Here is a 19,741-nt window from a genome sequence, read left to right on the forward strand (position 1 = left end):
ACAACCCCATCCATGTGTATATTAAACAGCCATGGAGACATCACACAACCCTGTTTCAGTCCCACATTGAGATCAAAGAACTCACTCAGCTCACCATCTACTCGCACCGTAACCCTAGCTCCCTCATACATACTCTTCACAGCACTCAACAATTTTCCCTCCACTCCATTATATTCTTAATACCTTCCACATACCTTGCCTATCTATTCTGTCATAAGCTTTCTCCAAGTCCATGAAGGCAGCATACACTTTCCTTCCCTTCTCTAGATACTTCTCCACTAAACATCTTAGAACAAATATCTGATCTACACACCCTTTTCCCTTCCTAAATCCCCCTTGTTCTTCTCCAACTAGCTCCTCTGTCATATGCCTAACCCTATCAATGAGTATTCTACCATATATTTTACCAGTCACACTAAGTATTTCTAAGGTTACAAAAAATATAAAGGTTTGAAGGGATCCCACTCATATGTTATTTTTCCCACAAGATTATGTATTCACAGTAAGCAAAATCACAGTGCGCAACGTCATGGACCGCCCATCAAGTTGCGTATTGTGCTAGCTCACTGTATATTTATATATAATATCATCATCATCATCATCATCCAGACCTCCTTTCCCACCCTAGGGCAGGGTGAGTAGTAGCAATGTCCTGACAGCCCAGATTGGCCCAGTCCAATGGGCCACGCTTCCATTCACTCATCATTCAAGCCCCCGGACTCCTGGCTCTATCGGATACACCAAAAACATTCACCACATTCAGTAGCTTCACATAAATGTATCCGACAGAGTCAATCCAGAAGCTGCCACGTTAAAAAGGGAATCCAAATCCCTGATCACGCACTTCTCCTCACATCATTCATCCAGCTTGCTTGATCTCTCGTAAGTTCCCTAGCCTCATCGACTTCCAAAGTTGTCTTCCTCACACACTCATCCGCCATTTCTCTCCACCTTCTCCTTGGCCTACCTCTCCTCCTCCCTCCTTCAGATTCGCTCAGATATACCTTTTTCACCACTCTGTTGTTATCCATTCTCTCCACATGATCGTACTCAGTACACTCTCTTCGCATCTGGTGTCCACTGACTTCCTCACTTCACATCTTTCACGAATCACATTATTTCGTATCCTATCCACCCTCTGTACTCCACATACACTCCTCAGCAGTCACATCTCCACTGCTCATACTTTTGACTTTTCATTTTCATGCCATACCATAGCCTCACATCCATATGTTAAAGTTGGCACCAACTCTTCTTCATGTAAGCCTCGTGCAGCTGCAACACTCAGCCTCTGTACCTTATCAAGGCCTTCATTGCACCGGCTACTTTTCTTCCTTATGTCACTCTACTTTCAACTTCTTTAGCACGTTTTCCTCTCTTTTCTATCACTGTACCCAGGTATTTGAACTCACACTCTCTCTCTCTCTCTCTCTCTCTCTCTATCCTCCAACTCTGACTAACAGAGTTAAACTAGTAAGGGCAGCACAAAACTGAATAAAATAAATAAATGCAGTAATATAAAAATAACACAGTCTGTTGCATGACGGCTTCCCCATGTGACCATCACCATTTTGTGATTCCTACATCCAGTTTAGTTATTCCTTCAGAATAGGTGTTTTATACTATACCATACTATCCCCTTCACTCTGATGATGTATTATTTAGTTTGTTCTTCCTATCTTCAGATGATTTCATTCAACTACAAAAAAAATTTAAATCAAGAGGGATTACATTCTGCCTTCATCCTGCTTCCTTTTCACTGTCTTTGACACAGAGAATAATTACCTGTATAATAGTTATAACATATCCTCTAACAACAGCCACAAAAGGACATATAGGTCTGGTGTTGTTTGCTTTCCTCTTATCTGTACAGTATGTGAGAGCTTTCTTGACCTGAACAACACTCGTGAGCTCTCAAGCATAACTTACTGTATAACAATGTCATTGTTATGAAATGTTTAATTATATTTAATTACAATTCAGTATAATTTACCAAATGTAAAATAATAATGTAACCGTCCATCCATCCATCATCCAGTCCTATGTTGCCCCATGAGGAGTGGAGGAGCCTGGGGTTTAAGATGAGATTGACCAGCCTCACTCATTCCTGAGTGGCATTATGAGAGCAATAAACCTCAACCATCCCTTGGATATAAACCTACACAGGCTCAATCTGATTGGAGTGCCTTAATTACCCACTAAATCACCAGGCACCATAAATTGGTTATATGGTTACCACCCAACATAGTAAATGGTTTCCTGGTGTACAGGAAACCATTTGGCTTGTCACTCAGTGTAGAGTCACCCATTGGCAGAAGGAGGGGGAAAGAATGAAGGAAAGAAAGACAGACAAGGGAGTGTAAAGTCACCTGTAGGTAGAAGGAAGTGGAAAGAATGAAGGAAAGAACAACAGAAGAGGAAGGAAGGAGGAGAGGAAAGGGCAGACACCCAAAGTAGCACTACATCGAATGAGTGGATGGTGAGCGCCTTCACCTACCACCAATGTAACAGAACTGATAAATTAAAAATCGTAATGAAACAGGTAATGGGAGTATCAATAAACGCGGATCGTCGCGTTTGCGACGCTCGGCGAAAAGGACATAACGGCGGATCGTCGCGTTTGCGACGCTCGGCGAAAAGGACATAACGGCGGATCGTCGCGTTTGCGACGCTCGGCGAAAAGGACATAACGGCGGATCGTCGCGTTTGCGATTCGTTAATTTTGAATAACCGCGGGCAAGCAGGCTCAAGCTGGTATTGTCTATCAAAACCGCCACCCTTTAGCTACTATTAGCACACTTGACCTTTGTACCACTGACCTCCATTGTTGCCAAGTATCTTTTTTTTTTACCCACCCACGCACCGCTGCCCGGCCACCCTCGCCATGATATATGGCAGCGCGCGGACTGCTCAGACATGTCAATCTGCGCCTTCCTCTCGCAAGCACTTTATGCTAATTGGAAACGCTTGTTTCCCCAGTTGTCACACTAGCTTTTTTTCGCGCGGTTTGCCCCTGTTTAGCGTCAGTTTACCGGAGTCTTTGAAGGTGACACCATGTCAAATTCTAGCTCTTCCGAGTCAGTGACTTCCAGCCCTCCGAAAAAGGGCTTTGTGACCTCTACCCCGTCCAAACCCTTACTAGGGAGTGCAAAGGGCCTGAGTGAGTCTGCTATAGGCCTAGAATTACTGAAAGCTTCTATGGACTACGGTAGTGACGTTGCGGTGTTATCGAGCCTTGCTGAATCAGACACTTTATCGAGTGCTGAGTCTGAGGTGCAGGAAGAGACAATTCCTGTGCCTAGCACCTCATCAGGCAAGGCTCCAGTGCAGAAGGGAGTGGTGTATGGTAAGGGGGCCAAGAGGAAGCGAAGTGGTGACCCCGGTTTCCAGCCATTGTTCTCCTCAGGCCGGCCATTGTCCCCTACCCCAGGTCACGCCGCCGCCATACCGCCTCGCACCCCAAGCCCCATCCTCTCGTCATCTTCGTCTGCTGTGCTTTCTCCTGAGTCTTCGGAGTCTCCTTCACCACCTCGGAAGGGAAGTAGGCAGTCTGGTTTTCGTAGAGGTTTTCGTAGGCCCCGTGTTCGTTCTGGCATGAGTAGGAAAGTGTCTCCTAGTGCTAGAATTAGTGGTAAGGTTTACCGCACTAGGCAACTCACCACCCAGGCTACTGCGAGTGACCTTGAACCTTCTCCTACTCTCCTCACCACCACCACCACCACCACCACCACACAGGCACGACCTAGCTCACCCACTGCCACACGGCCTGCCTCACCCCCCGCCGCACCCACTCACTCCCAGCCTAGGCAGGGCACTCTGGATGCCTTCGTGTGGTCTGAGGGCTCTGATTTTGTGCCAGAGGATCTGCCCTTTGATTCCACTGGGTGTGGGATCCAGGCTGACTTCCCTGTCCCCGAGGGTGGTGAATGTTTGGACTACCTGTTGGCCTTCCTGGATAACGAAGTCATGGAGCAGATTTGTACCAAGATGAACAGGTACGAAGGACAATGTGCTGCAGTTCGTCAAGGTGAAGGTGCAACGCCATCCACGTCGCGGATGGCAGCATGGGTTCCTGCGACGATCCAGGAACTATTTGTATTCATCGGCTTGATGCTTCTGATGCCACATAACTGGAAGCACAAGCTCGAGGAGTACTGGAGTGCTGACGATCTTTGCCCCACACCCATCTTCAACAAGTACATGACTCGGGATCGTTTCAGGCAACTCATGACATGCCTTCACTTTGCCAACAACGATTAGCCTTCTCGGACTGACCCCCTATGGAAAGTGAGGGGAATCCTGAACATGATCAAGGACAAGTTTATGACGTTCCTTCGGCCCTTCAAGAAAGTAGTGATCAACGAGTCCTTGGTTTTGTTCAGGGGCCGTCTTCGGTTCGTGCAGTATATTCCAAGCAAACGCCACCGCTTTGGAATAAAGTTTTTCGTGCTGTGCGACTAAAAGACGGGGTTCATCCTAGACTTCGTTATCTACACCGCCAGCAATGTGGACTTGAACAAGACTGACCCCCTTGGATTCTCTGGCTCTGTGGTGAAAGTGCTTCTGGAAAAGTACTTTGGCGGGAATCATGTCCTGTATACGGACAATTATTATACAGCCCCCAAACTCCCCAAGTACCTTTCAGAGCACGGCGTCGGATCCTGTGGCACTGTCAGGAGCAATAGGGCACACTACCCTGCCTTCCCTGAGGCTGAAAGATCAAAGCGGGGAGACGTGCACCTGAAGAAAACTGACAAGATGCTGGCGATAAGGTGGCACGACAAGAGGATCGTCAATCTGCTCACCACAGTGCACAGAGGGGAAATGCAAGCCACAGGGAAGGTCGACAGAAGGACTGGCGATCCTGTGATGAAGCCTGATGCTGTAATTGACTACAACGTCAATATGCGGCTGGTGGACAAGTCCGATATGATGATCGGAGAGATTGACTGCCTGAGGAGGAACCGTCGCTGGTACAGGAAGGTGTTCTTGCACTTGCTTGATATGTGCATGCTGAACGCCTTCATCCTGTATAAGATCAAGAACAGGAAGCCAGCTAACTACTCTCTCAGGCGGTTTTCTAAGACTTGTGTCTATCAGCTGCTTCAGCGTTTTGGGCAGGTACTGCCATCAGGTCCCAGGCTTCACTCGCAGACACCTCCAGACCACCTACAGTGCCAGGACTACCTTCAGCGACACCGCCTGGAGCCACTGCCTAGCACTGCCAAGAGGGGAAAAGCACTGAGGAGGTGTCATGTGTGCAGCCACACTACCCGGCAAGAAAGAACATTTAGGCACACCTCCTTGCAGTGCAAAGAGTGCCAAATTCCCCTGTGCGCTTACCCGTGTTTCTTTGACTACCACAGCCTGAGTAGATATTGAAAATAAGGGTAAGAATACTGTAAATAATACTGAGAGTGACAGTGATACTAGTGTTTAGTTTTCTTGTACGTACTGACAGTGACAGTCTGTTGAGTGTAAATTAGTGTATGTAGTTGTAAAAGCACTGATAGTGACAGTGATTTCAGTGTAAATTATTGTACATAGTAATAATATAAGTATTGAGAGTGACAGTCACTCCAGTGTCAGAAGTTGAAAGCATATTTTTCTATTCTTTGTTATGACAGTGACAGTTTGATGTGTAGAAAATCTTATTTTTATAACTAATGACAGTGACACTGATGAATAAGGCACTAAACTACAGCGAGTGAAAGTGAGCGATAGAAATGAAGTGCGAGCGGCCGACAGGAGCGAGAATAAAGTGACTGGCGTAAGGCAGAATAAAATCGTGCCGCGGTGGTCTTTCTCATTCCCGCTTCACAATACTGGCAGTGACAGTGATTTTTATGGCCGTAATAATGCCATGCGAGCCTTTGGGAAGTACTATGAAGGAAAATAATGTAGTATACGTGTTTTTAGCTGTGAAAAGGGAAATGTTTGTTCAGTGACGGGAAGACCGCTGCCGCGCTGCATGTCGGCTGTACGCTCCGTTGATTGTAGCCTTATTTTTAGTGCTTATTGTACAAATACGGATTCCAAACTACCTGTACGTTGTAGTATAAAGTGTACTGTGACAGATTGAGGCTGTGGTAGAGGGGAAACCAGGTTGCTGGAGGTGTGAAAGTGAAGATTTTGTTACCCAAATTTGCAAGTCTCCACAAGTCCTTGGGTAGTCCATGAAGGCTCAACACCTGTCTCAGGAGAAAGCTGAATGTAAGTACTATCTGCCATAAAAATTATAATGTTCTAGGGTTAATCTCTGATTTTTGGCAAATATTTTCCTACAGGTGCTCAGACCGCGATACAACCCCGCCACACGGGGGGGGTCGGCTGTCCACAGCCGCGTTTTAGAGGTTAAAACTGATGGCAAAAGTTGTAGGTAAGCTCCTAATCTATGGCTGTCAGTTTTTAATACACTTGTAGGATAAGTAATGGTTAGGCTGTGCTCTGCTTTACATATTGCACTCAGCAGCATGACAGAAAGGTTGCACTTCTTTTCCTTTCCCCCCATCATGCATCTCATCATCATCTTGACCTCTTTTTCCACCCAAAACTAGGGTGACGTTTGGTCCAGAAAGCTAGAAACAGAAAAACAATAGCACTGAGGAAGACCTATACAACAGAAGCCAATGGAAAGCCCAAACACTCACTCACTAACCCTTCAAGCCTCCAGAATCCTGGCTCCACTTCACATGTATAATTCATATATCGTATCATTTATGAAAGCTCTAACATGCTTGCATGCATTAGCCATGGTCACCTAATGGCAGCTTTCCACAATGCTCATTTTCTGGCAGCCTCCCTATTTAGTCTCTTTTTCCCTGAGGTTACACTCTATTACCTCATCCCAAGTTCTTTTTCAGTCTGCTTCTAGCAACCCTGCCAGTAACTTTCACACATCTTACCATCTGCACCCAGCTGTCATCCTCCATCCTTTCAACATGCCCATACCATCTCAATCTATCCCTCCTAATCACAACACCAGTACACTCTAGTCCCATCCTTCCTCTCAACTCTTCAATTGTAATCCTAGCCCCCCCAGGCCTCGCATTCAAGGATGCACCACACATCCACCTATCTTTGTCATTTCTGTACATTTGAGCCCATGAATACCCTCTTTCTTTACTGCCAAGTCTCATTACCATACACCATTACACTCCTAACACATGCTGCATACAAAGATTCCTTTGCAAGGAGGGAGAGCCCTCTCATTGTCAATAATATATCAGAAGGCTGGGTGTTTGCCTTTCTCTTTTAGATCTATGTTTTGGTAATCTATTCATCCCTATCTATTCATGGTTTCACTATTTCTGGTTTTGATATTCACAAATTAATAATTTATCTCTACATATACTAGTTTATGTTGTATTTTGGGATGACTTATGACCTGTTATCAAATCACCTGAAAATACACTTTAAATCTATAGACTACACTCAATCCTCATAATCTGTGGCAATTTGGGTCTGGACCACTGCTGTGGATTGCAAATTCCGTGGTTTATAAATAATAACTCTTATGTGAAAAATTAATTAGGGTCTGGACTTTGGCCAACCACCCACCAAAGCACCCTACCTACACCTATCTAGGCACCATCAAACACAAACATACAAATTTAGGAATATTCAGTTCATGTATTTAATAGAAATAAGCAAGGTTAAGGGATCTCACCTTAATCCTAGGATGATATTGCTTAAGTAAATGAAGTGGGGTGGTGTTGGGGAGAACTTAGAACCTCTCAGCATGAGGTGGGGGTGCTCCCTCATGCTGTTCTCCCTTCTCCAGCTCCTCAGCCTCCCTCAGGAAGCCTTCAAAGTCTGCCTCAGAGATGACTGATGCTACGTCATCCATGTCCTCAGTGTGTGAAGGGCCAGGCTGTGGGTCAGGCTCAGCTTCTGCCCTTACCCAGGCAAAATAGTGGGTGATGAGTTCCTGATGTTTCTCATTAACTCTGCAGCATTAGTATGCACACTTGCCACCAGGGACAGGTGGTAGTTGGTTGTTTGGTCGCGGTTATCAAATTGAATGCCGCAGTTTACGATTCTCCTCGGAAAAGGCCCACTTCGGTGCCTAGATCTGCGATTTTCATGACTTAACAGCGGTTTAAGAGTGCTGGCAGTCTGACAGCCACTTTGCCGCGGATTACGAATCCATAGTTTATAAACACGCGGATTACGAGGATTGAGTGTATGTCCTTTGATGTTTTTGGGCACCAGAAAGGTTATTAGGCAATAACATTGTTAAATTGACTGTAAATTAACGAGGTTTAATTGTTCACAGAAATTTGCAATTCAGGTGTTTGTTTTCCCTAAACCCTGCAGACAGTGAAGGACATCTGTAGGCTGTATCCATAAAATTCTGAAGCAAATATAATGACTCTTCCTGAGCACCTGCTTCTACATTGCTATTAATGCGCACATCCAAATCTGAGCATGTCATTCATGTCACCACATAAAAAAAATTCACACCCATTATACTGAATTTAAGGTCAGTTCTTCAGCTACAAGAGATAATCATACCATACTATACACCAGAAAATTTTATTCGACTCTTGTATGGATGGTTGAGTACAGAAGGATTTGAATATTTAACATCACTATTATTTAACGTTTATAAATCCACAACATAGTTATTATATATTAGTTATTTCTGTACAGTATATGTATTATACATCACTTAATGAAAATTATCTGCCACATTGAATGCTAGGGTAAGGAGCTGATTAAGACTACAGTGGAATCTCCTAAATCGTGCACTTCTAAACAGGATTCATAATACGTGGCAACATCATGCAACAGTTCGCAATATCAGTTGTTTACCAGCCACCGCGCCGACTGGATGCGTCAGTGTGTCACGCATTCTAAATCCTCATTTATAGCTTTCACACGTATATTTATACAAATCACCAGTAGCTGTGGTAATCCAGGAATAATAAAAAGTAACCTGTGAAAGACTCATTTCAACGGAATACAAGGAAAGTCCGTGCCCGTCTGATAAAGAATAAATCACACGGAGTAATTCTTCATTAGACGGGTGCGGCGATTTCACCTATGTAATAAACATGATCTCAAGTCATTCTGGTACATATATAACACAGATGGTTAACTGTTGAATTGTGACCACAAGACGTGAGTGGAAAAAAACAAAACTGGGGTATTCAAGGAAGCTGGCAGGTCGCCATCAGCAGTGTTTACGAACAAGCTCTCCAGCTGGCTGCGTTGTTTACCAACCACTGCTCCGACTGGGTGCATCAGTGTATCACGCATTCTAAATCCTCAACTATAGCTTCCAGAGAAGTAGTTGTGGTAATCCAGGAATAATAGAAAGTAAACTGTGAAAGACTCATTTCAATACAAAATATGGAAACAATTTCACCTACAATAACAAACGCATGATATCAATTTAAGTACTGTAATTTGGGTACATATATAACACAGGCAGTTAGCTAACTGTTGAATTGTGAGTGCAAGAAGTGTGGGCAAAAAGCAAAATTGGGGTATTCAAGGAAGCTGGCATGTCATCATCAACAGTGTTTATGAATGCTCTCTCCAACTAGCCGCATTGTTTACCAACTACCTCTCCAACTGGATGCATCAGTGTATCACTCATTCTAAATCCACATTTATAGCCTTCAGAAGTAAGTTTATAAAAATGCCCAGTAGATGTGGTAATCCAGGAATAATAAGTAACCTGTGAAAGACTTATTTCAATAGAAAATACAGAAAGGCTGCTCCTGTTTGGTAAAGAAATCAGCTGTGTGACTCGATGACTCTTACGACGACACGGAGGCAGCTGAGGACGACAATGACACCGCTTCCGTTGCCGCCATTCTGAACTTTGAGGGGTTCCTGAGAGAGGTTGATGAGGGGGAAGCAGCACAGAAACGGCAGCATGAGGCAGCAACGCACTCGCCTCGTATTCCACCTCAAGTCTCAGAACTCCTCCCCTTTTAAGCAATGTCGTCAGTCAGAGTCATGTAAGAATCTTACAATATTGTTTATTTCCATTACATATGTTCCACTAACTTCTTTTCCAGGCTATTAGTGTTTGCTGATGACCAGTTTGATGTGGATTTGGGGTTAAGTTGACTGACTCATAAGTAATTTTCCACATAAGATTAACTATTTCTAATTCATGGAATTCGCAAATCGTGGCCTGTGCCCAGTTTCATAAGACAGCGATTTAGGAGATTCCACTCTACAGTATTTGTAACCCCCTGCAGTTCAATAACTTTTTCCTAAGCTGAACAAAACAACATTGGGATAGCAACAACAGACATAACCAAATGAAAACAGTAAGAATACTGCTCAACCTACGATAAACATCTTTAGTAATGCAAGTACTTCCTGTCATATAATTAGACAAATATTTTATTTACTGTGCTAATTGTATCAGACAACTCCTGACTGCTCATTATATGCACTTGTGAAATCATTAGTTTCCACATCTGTATTTAGTGCTCTGAGTTATCTCTGCTTTAGTACTTGCCATTTTTCAGTATTGTGTTTGTTTTAGCTGTGTTCCTGCCTATTCTTTTTTTTTTTTTATCATAAACCACCTCAGCAGCAGACATGACAGATACTCAAGCATCATCACTCATCCCTGTTTAGATTGGAAGAGTTTTTATTAATACTCCAATTACACTGCTGATGTGGATGTGATAGGAAGCATTATGAGGAACATACTGAGGTGGTTGGGCCATGTGGAGAGGATGGAGGGTGAAAGACTGACAAAGAGAGTGTATGTGAGTGAGGTGGAGGGGGAAAGAGGGAGGGGGAGGCCGAGGATGAGATGGAGAGATGGGGTGGAGAGGTATATGAGAGAGGGGGGTGTGAGTTGGGAGCAGGGGAGTGAAATGGTGGGGGACAGGGCGACTTGGAGGCGATTTGTTTGTGGCCACCCCAAACGGGATTGAGGCGTCTGGCAATACATAGATAGATAGACACTGCCGGTTGATATCTGATCATTAGGCAAACATTTGGCTGACAAAAAGAATATATGAATGGGTTTTGCTGGAACCTGTTCATAATTTTTGGAACCAGATTGGAAAAAAAATGACCAGCTTGAGAGTAGTTTCATCTTAATTTATGTTAATTATTAGGCAAAACCATAATAATGCAGTATGCTTTACAAATGTAAGTGCATTTCCATCTTAGAATTTAGGTAAACTTGTAAGAAGAATGAGATTTAGGCTTCTTGTATCATTGATATCCATGTTATTTCATAGAAAACAAGCACCAAAACACAAAAATATTACCTGAAAGCACTTGTACATTTCAACTCCATGATTGCTGAAAGTAAACTAGCAAATAATAAACAAATAAAAAATGTACTGTATGGTATATGAGGCAAATAAAGTGCAATCATTAAAATGAACCAAGCTTGGTCATGGTTAGCATGAGAAACATGTATCACCATCCATCGTCCAATCCTACGTTACCCCATGAGGAGCGCAGGAGCCCGGGGTTAGGCAGTTGGTCCCGACATTTAAGATGAGAGTGACCAGCCTCACTCATCCCTGAGTGGCATTATGTGAGCAATAAACTCCAACCACCCCTTGGACATAAACCTTCACCAGCTCAATCCGATTGGAGCACAATAATAACCCACTAAACCACCAGGTGCCAAAATTTGGTTATATGGTTACCACCCAGCATATTAAATGGTTTCCTGGTGAACAGGAAATCATTTGGCTTGTCACTCAGTGTAGAGTCACCCACAAGCAGAATGAAGAGGAAAGAATGAAGGAAAGAAAGACAGAAGTGGGAGTGCAAAGTTACCCGTAGGCAGAAGGACAAGGACAGAATGAAGGAAAGAAAGACAGAAGAGGATACTAAGAAAGAAGGATGGAGGAGATGAAAAAGTAGACACCTGAGAGCATATCTACATCAAGTGAGTGAACAACACTCAAAAACAGCCCATCCCATTTTGTCCCCCCACCCCCCTTTTGCTGCATTGGGGTCTGAGGCTAGGCTACAATAATCCATAAAGCTGACAGGTTAAAGAATAACTTCCACCGTAGACAAAGAGTTACTAAGCAAAATTAGAGCCTTCAGCTACACAGTATTTGCCTGTGTTTTTGACTCATGGTCTCACTGGTTAAGGTAGCTCCCTAATTCCTTAACAGTTTAGTTTAGGATACAGCTGGTTAATATCCATTACCCAGAACATTATGGAGATATTGGATGGATTAGGGAGCTTCCTCAACTATTGAGAATAAAAACGTTAGCCACACTCTCATTTAATTTTTCACAAAGCACACAAGTTCTTGGGCAGGTGTACCTTTTTCTGTTTCCTTTAGTAACTTCATACTTCATAAACATCCAAATATATTTACAGTACTGTATTTACATTGGAGTTATTAGCATGAACAATAACAATTTTCACTGCACCCAGTGCAACAAGGCAGAGGCAGCATGTGATTTCTCAACTACGGTACTGTACAGTACAGTACAGTATATCTGTATAAATATATATTTATCTATATATCTTTATAGAAGTCGGACAAATGAATGCTCTTCAGAATTTACTTAAATAAGAGATGCATTATCCTCTGGTGGAGAAATCAACACCTTAAAGAACTAAGGTAACTGATAAATTACTTGGCATCCACTTGAACCGCAAGACCTAAACATAAAAGTCAAAACATATGCCTTCTCATGACCAACCTCTGCAGGACTTGGGCTTGTCACAGACGACCTGGACACGGCCAGTGATGATCTGGCCGGAAAAGAACACGGCAGTAGGATTGTCAAATACGATCCCTATAGAGGTAGGCATCTTGGAAGGTGTCTGGAGGGCTCACACACTGTTGAAAGAAAACACCTGTAATATACAGTATATGTGGTACAGAGCTTTGTATTAAGTGAATTGAAAGACTGATAAGACACGTAGAATTCACATAGTAGCTACCACACCATTACTGTCATACCGTAGTTTCTAACTTTATGATTTTACAGATTTTGCCCATTCAGCACAATGTACTGTAGTTTGTTCTTTATTTGTTTTATGACTTTACAGACAGTCGCCTCTAGCCAGGGATGTATATTTTTATTTTTTAATTACTGATATTACCTACAAAGTTAAAGCTAGAAAGTTAAATTGGGGAAAGCCCCAGGAATTGATGGAGTGTGTGGTGAAATGCTGAAGCATGGGGGAGAGATAGTAGTAGAATGGATGTGGAAGATGTGCAGATTGGCCTGGGAAGAAGGTAGAGTCCCGGAGGATTGGAAGTCAGGTTTAATTATTCCCTTGTACAAAGGAAAAAGGGAAAAAGTAGTGTGTGGTAATCATAGGGGCATTTGTCTTCTTAGTATAATAGGAAAAGTGTATGGTCGGATACTTATTGACAAAGTTAGAGAAAGAACAGAGGAATTAGTTGGAGAAGAACAGGGAGGCTTTAGGAAGGGAAGAGGTTGTGTAGATCAGATATTCATTCTTAGATCTTTAGTGGAAAAGTTTCTAGAGAAGGGAAAGAAGTTGTATGCGGCTTTCATGGATTTAGAGAAAGCATATGACAGGGCGGATAGACAAGGATTGTGGAAAGTATTTAGAATATATGGAGTAGATGGGAAGTTGTTGAATGCTGTGAAGAGTATGTATGATGGTGCTAAGGCTGCAGTGTGTGTGGATGGTGAACTGAGTGAAATTTTCACTCTGAAGGTTGGGTTGAAACAGGGATGTGTCATGTCTCCATGGTTGTTCAACCTGTACATAGATGGGGTAATAAAAGATGTACAAGGTAGGGTAGTGAATGTTGAAGTGGCCCTGGTGAGAGAGGGTAGTGTTTGGAAACTCCCTGTACTGTTGTTTGCAGATGACACTGTGTTGTTGAGTGAAGACGAAGGGGAGCTGCAAGGCTTGGTGGATGAGTTTGGGAGTGTGTGTAAGAAACGGAATCTAAAGGTGAATGTAGGGAAGAGTAAAGTGATGGTCTTTGAGAGAGGTGAAGTCAGTGAATGTACAGTGAGGTTGGATGGTGAGGAATTGGAAAATGTGAGTACGTGTAAGTACTTGGATAATGTGATGAGTAAGGATGGAGGATTTGGAGGGTGAAGTGCTTGAAAGGGTACAGCAGGGAAAAAAGGTTGCTGGTTCCTTGAAAGCAGTGATAAGAAACAGGGAAGTGAGCATGGAAGTGAAAAAGTTATTACATGACAGTATTGTGATACCAACTCTAATGTATGGAAGTGAAGCTTGGACGTTGTTGGATGGACACAAGGCAAGAGTGAGAGCAGTGGAAATGAGTTATTTAAGAGGAGCCTGTGGAGTCACATGGAGAGACAAGCTGACAAATGAGGATATAAAGGAGCATTGTGGTGTGGATGTGGATGTGATAGGAAGCGTTAGGAGGAATACACTGAGGTGGTTTGGCCATGTGGAGAGGATGGAGGGTGAAAGGCTGACGAAGAGAGTGTATGTGAGTGAGGTGGAGGGGGGGAGAGGGAAGGGGAGGCCGAGGACGAGATGGAGGGATGGGGTGGAGAGGTATATGAGAGAGGGGTGTGTGAGTTGGGAGCACGGCAGTGAAATGACAGGGGATAGGGCGACGTGGAGGCGATTTGTTTGTGGCCACCTCAAACGGGATTGAGGCGTTTGGCAATAGATAGATAGATAGCTACAGGGGTTTACTGAATTAGTCTCCACAGGCTGAGGATGTCTAATTTATTTTATATTTTATAAGGCTTGCAGACAGCCCTTTCAACACAAGGACAATTGTTTAAACCTGATGTCTTCATGATTTTATTCAGCTTATGCAATGTATTTCATACTGAGAAGTTTACAGAGGCTATACATACCTCCTACAGTTTGAAAAGTCTCTATTTGGCTAAATTGTGTTATCCGATGACAGCATGAATGATATATATCATGCCAGTAGGCTTAAGGGGTTAACATTTTATAACTACCAATACCAGTACATACTGGTATGTTTCCGTATGTATTGTAAGGGTTCAGCTTGCATTCAACTAACATGGGTGGACAAGTTCTACTATGAGGGTACTGTACACTACCCATCTGTCATATTTTATGGGTCCTGAAGGGCAACTGATCCATAGGGCTGAGGTAGCTTTTTCACAACTGTCACTCCTACCAAGTGCCTTACGTACTGGTACGGGCATGGAAAGCTTCATACAATTTAGCTAGTGATAACAGAACTACCGTAGTTAAATTATAACCAGGTTTTAAAAAAAAAATTACCATTCATCTGAAATACAGTATATATAACTGGTGCGGCCCCAAGCTCATCTGAATGTGAATCCGAGGGACTGCAGGCCTAAGCTGCCCTTCTGCAATCCATCTTCCTCTTTCCTTGGGAAAGGGAGGAAGTACAGTCCTCTCCCAACTTGTGTGGGTTTTTCATGCATAGATCTGTCCTGTGCAGTGACAAAAATACAACCCCAATGCACCATGCATGAAAAGTGACCTATCATGTGTGGCCTAAGCAGGATGCAAAACTCCACCAACACTTAAAGTTTGGCATGCAATGACATAATGGAGTATAAATTTTGACTCTTCCCAATGAATCTTGACCTGTAAACAAACATTAAATCCTACAAAAAAGTAAGATGGTGACATAAGAAATGCACGCAGCAGCAACAACAAGGGCTTTCCTGCTTTGTGGAGGGTGAAAGATGTGAACACTGAGGGTAAGATTGCGAGAGGCAAACTGTAAAAGACCTGGGATGAGGTCACAGTGTGACCTTGGGTAAGGGACTCGACAGAGAGGCTGCTAGAGATCAAGCAGCGTGGAGACCTACTATTAGGTGACCAAGACTGATGCATGCAAGCATGTCTGAACCTTAGCAAATGAAAAATGAACCATGATGGAGATGAAGAGGAGTTGGAGGCCAGCCCCAGCCCCAACTCCTCAGCCTCAGATCCCCCCTCATCTGTCACTGTGTGTGAAGATAAATGTTTAATAACATTATGCCTTCTAATGTCACTGTCTTATGTCAGCTTTATCTCTGACTAGTAGGATGTCTTTGGAAAGCATACTGGTAAGCATGTTTGGCCATACATGGGTCTTAGGGGGGAAACTGGGGGGTCAGACTGGGGATGAGATTACTACATTAGCTTCCATATGATGGGTCTCTGTTGTCCATCACATGTGGATCTATCATACACAGTACCACACCCTAGGTTAACACATTACTCACACAACTTTGGAATTTACTGTACAGTATTTGCTTTCATATATTCTGAAGAGCATTAAACAGGACAGATATGACTAACAAATACCGTACAATACTATTATAAATGATTAAATAAAACTTCTTGCAGTGAAATGGCGGGGGACAGGGCGACATGGAGGTGATTTGTTTGTGGCCACCCCGTAAGGGATTAAGGCTTCTGGCAATAGATAGATAGATAAATATAGAAATTAGACAGGTGATGGACCATGTTTTTGTGACAAAAACACAATAATATCTGTCTCTCATTCCCATTATCCTTTGCTTGGTAACCCTTCAAGTCAGCATGGAGATGGATATACGGTAAGCATCAGGAGCAACCATGAATGAAACTAAAATGATGTTCTCTGAAGGGAAGGCTTAAGAAATTATGGTTAATTGCAGAACATACAGATAAGCATACCAATTTCTCATTCCACTTACCCTTATCTGGGCTGCTGTAAGCTTACTCAGTAGTCTGTTGCAATATTATTCTGGGGCTGGTAACAGTGATATTAAAATGATGTACCCTGATTGAAAGGGCTAAGAAATTATAAAAAATTGCAAGTTCAGTAACCTCTCAATTATCCGCTGTCGCAACATCCGGCACTTTTTGCTCAGCTCAATTAAAACAATATCCAGTGAAATTAGACAATATCCATCTCGGAAAAGGGAAGTGATCAGTGGTACTATGCACTTTCCAGTGGTAAGGTGTATCATCCGGCTCAGACAAGGGACCCAGTCGGCGCACAGGCAGACCCTGCAACGCACCAACCAATCACAGCACATTATGGAAGTGGCCCATCTGATGCGCCAAGCCTACCGTCACTGTCTTACTCTCTCCCGTGGATGCCATGCAGTAAGGACATACCCGCGCACACTACGCTTGTGACCAATGCAGTGGCTAACCCCTAGTACTTTGATTTAGTCTGTGGCAGCCCATGCCTCACTTATTGCTGTTGTGCCGTGATTAACCTTGTGACCCCTCAGTGCTATGTGCCCTAGTGCTCTGACTATAGTCTATATAGTGAGGGCATATTTGTGCGTATCTAACCTACCCTCCATCGATGTCAACACTAGGTGAGTACGGTATAATTATGATTACTGGTATATAATATAGGCTACCGTACTATATTACTGTACTGTATCAGTATTGTATTATACAGTACTGTATTTTATGCTTGATTTTAATCTTTTACTCATGGGTAGTATTGTTGGAAAGTTTTTAGGACAGATAGCTTAGGATAGTGACACATTATCCAGCTCAGTGCTAAATGGATAGCTGATTGCAGGAACCTACACAATATCCAGCAAGGGGGTTGGCCGAATTATGCCGGATAATTGAAAGATTACTGCACACAAGTAAGCATGCCAGCCTCTCCTCCCCCTTTTCTTGGCAACCCTTTAAACCCAGGCATAGCCTGCTGCAATAAGAGTTTGGAGTTGACAAGAATTAAATTGAAATGGCATCTTTTAACTGAAAAATTTATGGAAAGTAGGAAAATTCCAACTTCATAAACTATCATGCCAGCCTCTCTTTCCCCTTCGCAATATCTGGCCTCTCCCTTTAAGCCAGTGGTTCTTAAACTTTTTTGGCCCTGACACCCCCAAGTCCAACTCCACATTACCCTGATTCCCCTTCTGTAATAGTACTCATTTCAATTTCAACCTCGTGTAAGTAAAAAGAAAAATGAGAATGGCTGTGAACAAACAAATGAATCCTATGGACTCTATTTTTGTTTTCAGCTAAATACAGTAACTCCTACTCAAATTGATTATGTAAAATACTAATTATTTAATTCCTGGTAGGTGGTGGTGACCATCATCCACCCACTTGATGTAGTGTTACTTTCTTCTTCCTTCTTCTTTATCATTCTTTTTCTTTGTCTGCCCTCATCTCTTCCTATTTCTTCTGTCATTCCTGTTACTTTTTCTCACTCTTCTTTCCTTTTCAGGAGTCTTTACATTGAGTGACAAGCCAAATAATTTCCTGTAAGCCATGGAACCATTTACAACACTGGGTGGTAACCATATAACCAATACATACGTATTCTCTACGTCAACAAGTGGGTTGACAGAGGGTTAGTGCCCCTCCCCATAAAACAACTACAGTAACTCAAAAGTCAATCAGCCACCCTTTATGGGATTATGGCATCTAACTATATTGTAGATACCGGTACAATAGATGAATGGTATTAATTTATTATCATGGGTGAAATAACCCATTTCAATACCCCCTGGGGGTATTGAGGCACTCCTTTAAGAACACCTTAAGGCCAAGGTTTGTGCAATAGCTTAATCATCTAGAGTTAGTAGATGTAAAATTACCACCTCTGAATGAATGGGTTAAATGATGAGAAACTACCAGGCATAAAACAAAGCATGTTAGCCTCACCTTCCTTACCCGTTCTGTTGGCACCCTTTAACTTGGGCATGAGCTTGGTACAATAACAATCTACGGTTGGTGATAAATGAAATTAAAATGGCTTACTCTGACTGGAAAGATTAAGAAACTGTGTAATACTACAGAGTACACATATAAACCTTCCAACCAATATTTCCCTTTAACTCTTTATCTGATATAGCATTTAAGCCAATGCCTGGTGCAGTGATGGTCTTAGACTGACATGAATGAAATTAAAATGACATCCTCTGCCTGAAAGGATTAAGGAATGATGGGAACTGCCAAATATAAAAATAACCACATCAGCTCCTCTTCCCTTTTATCTGGGCAACCCTCTATGCCCAACACTGATGCAAAAATAACTGGGGTTACCACAAATAAAATTTACATGACATCCCCAACTTAAAGTGCTATTTAGTGATAGGGAACTGTCGCATACAAAAATAAGCATGCTAGCCTTTCCTTCCACTTAATGTTAATCTGGTCAAACCTTTAAGCCACTGCTACCCGGAAGGTCGGACGTTGCGACGGGCACCCATGCCTCCCATATAACATGACCTTGAGTACCATCATTACATAACCAATAAGAAATGTACGTTACAACCCAAAATCGCTCATATTTGTTAGTCTGACTTACTGTTGCACCACTACCATGACATGTTCTGTTGCACCACTACCATGACATGTTTTCCTTCTTGAGAGATAAATGATTTTGTTGTTTCCTGAAAGAGTCATACATAAGAGAGAGAAATTATAGGTTTCACGATTTCTCATAGTTGATCTTACATGGACTGTGCTGACCTGACTTGAAAGTTTGATTTACGTTCTTTTTGTCTGGTTTATAACAGCTCTAGGACGTTCTTCACTTTTGACAGGGCCAGAGATGAAAACAGCGACGGATGTTGAACTCCTCCCACCACTCCTACCACTACAACACATGTTCGGTTGGTGGTGAATTCGTGTAATTGCATTGAAGAGTTAGACACTTTACCAGCATTCACATGCCATTTTGTTATTTAAGTAATATATAATTTTCGGGTTTTTATATTTTCATTGTTTACTTTGAATCAAACCAAGAACTTAGAAGACAGTTTTTCGGCTAAATGTTTATCGTTGATTTATTCATTATTATTTTTTATTTACTTTAAGGTGTTCTGTATCATGATATTC

At 42.7% G+C, this 19,741-nt stretch overlaps 1 protein-coding gene across 1 annotated transcript in view; it reads right to left on the reverse strand.

Moving 5' to 3' along the window:
- Positions 1-19,404, reverse strand: part of LOC145405588 (uncharacterized) — a 161,772-nt gene extending 142,368 nt beyond the window's left edge. The window contains exons 1-2 of the mRNA XM_080276913.1: positions 19,358-19,404; positions 12,667-12,806 (exon numbers count right to left, since the gene is read on the reverse strand). Of these exons, the coding sequence (XP_080133039.1) occupies positions 12,667-12,778 (112 nt within the window). The 5' untranslated portion in view covers positions 12,779-12,806; positions 19,358-19,404. The remainder of the gene's footprint in view (positions 1-12,666; positions 12,807-19,357) is intronic.
- Positions 19,405-19,741: the final 337 nt, after the last annotated feature.

This window comes from Coenobita brevimanus, chromosome 67 (genome assembly GCF_032717465.1).
Source record: "Coenobita brevimanus isolate Jiangsu-jjx chromosome 67, ASM3271746v2, whole genome shotgun sequence".
NCBI lineage: Eukaryota > Metazoa > Arthropoda > Malacostraca > Decapoda > Coenobitidae > Coenobita > Coenobita brevimanus.